This window comes from Rhinolophus ferrumequinum, chromosome 21 (assembly GCF_004115265.2).
Source record: "Rhinolophus ferrumequinum isolate MPI-CBG mRhiFer1 chromosome 21, mRhiFer1_v1.p, whole genome shotgun sequence".
Classification (NCBI taxonomy): Eukaryota; Metazoa; Chordata; class Mammalia; order Chiroptera; family Rhinolophidae; genus Rhinolophus; species Rhinolophus ferrumequinum.
The window spans coordinates 45043959-45049958 of NC_046304.1; the positions used below are offsets into that span (position 1 = coordinate 45043959).

At 51.4% G+C, this 6000-nt stretch overlaps 1 protein-coding gene across 3 annotated transcripts in view; it reads right to left on the reverse strand.

Moving 5' to 3' along the window:
* RGS9 (regulator of G protein signaling 9) overlaps positions 1–5569 on the reverse strand; it is a 63180-nt gene extending 57611 nt beyond the window's left edge. For 2 of the 3 annotated variants that reach the window (XM_033091305.1, XM_033091304.1), the window contains exon 1: positions 5338–5569. In XM_033091305.1, the coding sequence (XP_032947196.1) occupies positions 5338–5394 (57 nt within the window). In that variant the 5' untranslated portion in view covers positions 5395–5569. The remainder of the gene's footprint in view (positions 1–5337) is intronic. The other variant, XM_033091307.1, reaches the window with a different exon arrangement.
* Between the last annotated feature and the right edge of the window lie 431 nt (positions 5570–6000).

Here is a 6000-nt window from a genome sequence, read left to right on the forward strand (position 1 = left end):
CCCCTTTGCCCATCGTAGATAAGAGAGAGAATCTGAATTGTTTCCCAAGTTCTCCAGAGAGCGAGAAGCACTTGCCTTTCTGATCCAAACTGCGGCCAGCTCTTGCACCCTCCTCCTTGTGTCCTGTGGGAGTCCCTCCCCTCTGGAGATGAGAGAAAGGACAACCATCCCCACCCCAAATGTCAATTCCCACTCCTAACCAGACGCAGCTCCCCGGCGCCTCCCGGGAGCCATATCTCCTTCCCAGGCAACAGCTAAATGTCACATAACCAGGCTGTGCTGGACCCTGTCTGACCCCATGCTGGGGGTGGGGGGTGGGGTCGAGATGTCAGCCCCACGTTTCCTTTCGCAGTTGCCAACGTGCTGTGGTGTGAGTGCAGGCCTGTCAGGGGCCTCCGACATCACGAAGGAGCAGAAATGATGGCTTTGAAGGCCTCCACATCCCACCCTCCACGCCCACACCACTCCCCGAATTAAGGAGCTGTCGCTCACTGTGCAAGAAGTCTGGGGCTGGAATTTTCCTTTAAGCCAGAGAAGGCTCCCAGGGGGATGGTAATAATCAGTACTTTTCTGTACAAGGATGGGAAGAGCGACCCAGAACCACTGGGTGGTTTTGCTAAGCGAGGAGAGGGGCCTCCAGCCAATAAGTCTGACCACACAGAGACTAGCTGACCTCCCCGCCATCTCACCCCAATGTCTTGCAGACCTTCACGTGCACCAACCCATCAGTGCTAGTCGTCTTTCCCCGAAACCTGCTCTTTCCACTCTGGTCCAAAGCCCAGAGAGCATTCCAGATGACCCAGTCAATAGTGGCCACTATCTGTGGACTCTACTTTTGTTTTTGACATGTCTCCTATCTGTGCACTAAATCCTGCCTCAGTGGAATATCCAACCTCCTTCCTGGGCTGTCAGGTTCTGTCCCCCTGGCACCTGCATTTCCACTGGCATGTCTACAGCCTCCAGCATGCCCTCCAGCCGAGGCAGTACTGACGTTTGGGGCCAGATCACTTTGTTGTGGGGTGGTCCTGTGCCCTGCAGGATGCCTAGCCACGTCCTGTCTTTACCCACAAGAGGCCAATATCATTCTCCTCCTCAGCTGTGACCACCCAAACCGTCTCCAGAGTTTTCCAAATGTCCCCAGGGGCTGTCATCTTAGCTGTGCATTCAAATCACTTAGGAAGCTTTACTTAAAACACCAATGCTCGGGCTCCACCCCACCCACTTAATTACTTAATTACCTCTTCAGAAAATCAGAAGCGCTAAGGATGGTAACTTGATAGCAATATTTTTTAAAGTGCAGCCCAGGCACAGACGCACTCAGACCGTCTAATCAGGACCGTCTTTCTAACATGTACACCAGCTCTCTTTATTCATCCCTGATTTTGAAACATCAAACAGCTTCCTGTTGAACACCGAAAGCCTCAAACTCCTTCGTCTGACATACAAAGCCCCTCGATCCAGGCCCTTCCACCATCAATCTCTTGCCGACACTCAGCCAGCTGTCCCAATCCTTGGTGAGTCTTCCAAACCACCGTGTAACTTCACATGTCCATGTTTTGTATTTGCCTAAAATGTCACTCCAATTATCATCCTCCTGGCGAAAGGAAAAAAAAGGAAAAAGAAACACTACTAACTTTTCACCCCTCGACTCAGTTGCAAGCTCCCCTTGTGAAACCTGCCCTGATTTTTCTCCCACCCCAGGTAGATGTGACGACTCCCTCCTTTGTTATAGAGAGCTAGAGCGAAAGACAGAGACAGAGATATGGCTATGTGGACATAGCTCCTGTAACAACGTCTGCCGTGACCTATGGGACAATTTTCTCCTTATTTATACATCTGTCTTTGTCTATTAGACTCCACGCTGCGGAAGGCCAGCAGCCATGTCTGTCCCCAGCACCTGGCCCAGGGCCTAGCACATGAGTGCACATTTATGGATGTGTGGCGAATGAAAGAATGATACCAGCAAAAGAAACCATACTCTGCTGGGTCTCCTCCTAATCCTTCTGTTTCTGCACTCCCTTCTCTAGCAAAAGGAGGTGCCAGAAGCAACACAGGAAAGCAAGGCAGTCTAACAGGAGGCTTCTCCAGATGGCACCAAGAGAGTCAATCCCATGGGGCACCTCAAGGCCAGCGGGAGCTGGCACAAGCTGGGATATTGATGTGAAATTGCAGAGGGAGACGGGCCAGCGCTGGAGCCACGGAAGGCAGTCTGCTGCCGTGTGTCATCAGCTCACTCCCCCACCCCGCACCCCAACAAAATCATGGACAAGTGGGCCCTCCACCTCTTAACAAGCCCAGGCGTCAGAGGCGGTGGTAGCTTGGCTGGTGGGCATCTCTGCTCAGGGACTGCATCCAGCCTGAGATGGAGCACAAGTGTGAGAGCCTCAGCAGCCACAGGAGAAAGAAAGGCCCTAGGACCAGCACCTTTCTCCCCAGCCCTGTGACAACTTCCTAGGTGGCTGGAGTTGTAGGGGGCACAGGAGGACCCCAAGTGAACCCTCTTAGCTTAGGGAGAAAGAGACACCCATCTATCCCTCTCACCCACATCGGTGGTCTTTGTAATTTACAAATCTGTCCATGTCAATTGCCTATTCCAAATTTCTCAATGGCTCCTTATGGGCTAAAATCAAACGACCTTGAAAAGGTTCAAAAGGTCCGTGATGGCCCCCTGGTTCCTGCCTACCTTTCCAGCCCCTCATTCTCTCCATACTTCAAACTCCATCCATACTGAACAACATATCCTCAACCACACCAGATCTCCCACGCCTCTGCACCTTAGCACATGCTGTTCCCTCTGCCTGGAATAGTCTTCTCTTTCTCTCTGCCTAGAACACCCATTTCTCCTTCAGCTCCACATCATTCAGGCACGTTTAGCCAGGCCTTCCTACAGCCTTCACTCTGCCCTACATCATAAGATAGCAGACATGGCTTTATATTCATAGCATTGTAATCATTTGACAAAAGATGGTGGTCAATCCTATACTTTTCCTGGTTCCCCCACCTAGTGGCTATGTGACTGGGGCGAGACACTTAATGTTCTCGAAGTCTCAGTTTCTCCTCTAAAAAAATGGTGATAATCACCACTGTCTTGTGCTATAAATGAGATGATGTTTGTAAGACCTCCACTGGAGACACAACATACTTCATAAATATTCATTGAACATTTCAATGAACACTCATTCGTTGAGTAGTTAATGACAGTTGCACCCAGGTTCCCATTCCCGTGGTCTGGGTCCTTCTTCAGAAGGCTGGACATCTACTTCAGTGGGCTCAGGGTTAAGGGTCTCCTGGCCCAGGCTCTTGAGACCTGCTCTGCAGACCTCTAGTCTATCTCCTGCTCTACGGAGCTCTGTGACCTGGCCGAGGACCTCAGTAACGGGGTCTCTTCCCTCAAAGCAAAGGGAAAGGGCAGTACTGGAGGTGTGGGCAGACCCTTGTAGGACAGAGAAGGAAGTCGCTCTGCTCAGGAAGGCCAGGAGAACTGGTCTTCACAGAGGAGGGGACATTGAGCTGGGCCTAGGAGGAGGCTGCATGGGAGCTTAGCAAGTGAGACGGGGAGGAAGGCTTTCCCAGTAGAGGACCCTGAGGCGTAAAAGGGCACGGGGTTCTTAGAAAGGTCAGCAGGTCCTTGAGGCAAGGGCCTCACTTAGTGCTTGTGGCTGCTTGGCTTTGTTTCCCTGGAGGGCAGGTGTGGAAGGTGCGTGGCAGGTAAAGCCAGAGAGATGGGTCGGAGCAGGATGCTGAGTGTCTAGGCGGAGAAGTTTGGACTTCATCCTGTGAACATGGGAAGCCAGCGGAATGTGTCGGGTCAAGGAAATCAGCACTGGTTTGTGAAAGAAAAGTTGTGTGCATAATTATGCAGGATGTGGTGGAGGAGGGGAAGGCTGAAGTGGGAGGGGAAGCTGGGGTGGAGGAGGGGAAGCTGGAGACCAAGACCCCAGTCAGAAGACCGAGACACTGAGAAGAAAATCTGCTAGACAAGAGTCATGATGAGAAAGAACGTCTGAGATTCAAAAAACAAACAGAATGCCTCTAGGCAATTACTCTCTGAGTCTCCAAGCCACAGCTGCCCTGCCTGGGAGAAGAAGGTAGTCCTGGGGAAATTCTGGGAGATGACTTTTGGCTTTCAGATAGCAGGCTTAGGCGGTTTCTTCTGCTTTTAGGAATTGATGTCTGCAATAAAAGATTTCAGGCTTCTTTCTGGGTGAGGCATCATTCCGCCTCTCTGTTTTATGGATGATCCTTCCACCTCTACTACCTGGAATAGCACAAGTCTTTTGAAGTAAGTGAAAAGAGTACGGCCAACCATCCCAGCATGCCCGGCACTGTCCAGGTTTCAGCATTGAAAGCCCTGGACAAATAAGGACAGTTGATCACTGACTACACCAATTTGCCAAGCTCCAGGGGCTCAGGGCAGGGCCCTGCTTGTCACGAAGCATTCAGCTAATTCTATTCAACAAGATAAGCCTAAGAAGATGGACACTGCTCTGTGAAAAGAGGTTGTGGATGGAAGGAAGGGTGGACAAGGGACCTGGGACCTAATCCTCTGCCGATCTCTTCCGACACTGGTTATTTTAAAAGTTCAAAACGAGCCACTTTGTCCCCAAACACATCCCCCCCACGAGATGCATTTTACCTCCCCCGTGACTACAGAACACCCTGAGCCTGGCTTCACTTGGTCTGAGAAAGTCTTTGTGACAAGAGAAAAGGTTCTGACTTCTGCAGCCAGCACAGAGAGACCCGAGGTATGCGGATACACATACTTGAAGGAGGGATCTGCGGGCGCTGGAAGTGGGGTGTCCCTTTATCCTACAAATCACACCATTTTCATGGTCTCTGTGTACATTCTCGCCACACACACACACTTACTTTAACATACTGCAGTTTGGGATCAGAAAAATGATCCAAATGTTCATTTAACACCTGGGTGCCTCACAACAATATCAGGAGACAGTCTGGAATCTGACAGCCACCACTGCACTGCCTTCTGGCACCCGAGTAACAGGTTGTTTTGAGCCTCCAGCAGACCATCAGCCCTGGCTTCAATTCTCCACTACAAACAGGTTACATGAAGACTACGTTATAGTAGAGTGTAAAGACTACATTATAGTCTGTACACACACACACACACACACACACACACACACACACACACACACCACACACACACACACACACAGAGCAAACGAGTCATTTCATAGGCTCAAGCAGCAGCACTAATGGATCAGAAGGGATGCCCTCCACTCCTGCCCATAAGCTGGGAGCCTCCCAATATCTCTGCGGACACTTCCCAGAGTTGGGTACCTCCCAGGGCCCAGGTGACCGGGCCACGCTTACCTTCGGGAGAAATGCCATCCTCGGCCTGTACTGCTGGCCTTGGTGTCGGATTGTCATCCTGGACCTTGGATGAATTCAGAACAAGAACACAAAAGGGAGAGAAAAGGAAAAGCCCCCAAGTGAAAAAGCCAGCGTAAACGTCCTGTAAACGTCCTGGCGCCCAAGAGGAGGTGGGGGGACTGGGAGGGCGAGGGGCTGGGGCGATTGCTGCCTGCGGCACCCCTTTACTCTCGCTCAGTTCACGCCCCTGGAAAAGCAGCTGGAATCCGCGCTAGCCAATCAGCGAGCCGAGCCGTGGGCTTATTAATATGTGCTGCGCTTGCGTCCACCTGCCGCCAGGGGGAGGTGTCGGGCTCCGCCGGGACACCGCGGCCCCTCAAGTGAGAACCCGCGTGTCCCGGACCAAACAGTGGGGAGGGTCTGTCGCAGAGAGCGAGCCTTGAAACCTGGATCGGAATTACGTACGGAAGTGAGACAAGACAGCGTCACTAATAAGTGCAGTGGAAAGCCCAATTCCTCTCCCAGCTCTTCCACTAGCCCGCTGGGCAACCTTGGGCAAGTTCCTTAAAAGTCTCTAGGTCTCAATTTCCTCATCTGAAAAGTAAAAATAAAAAGTGAGATAATAATTTCCAACAGAAGGATCGCTATATCATTGAATGGGGA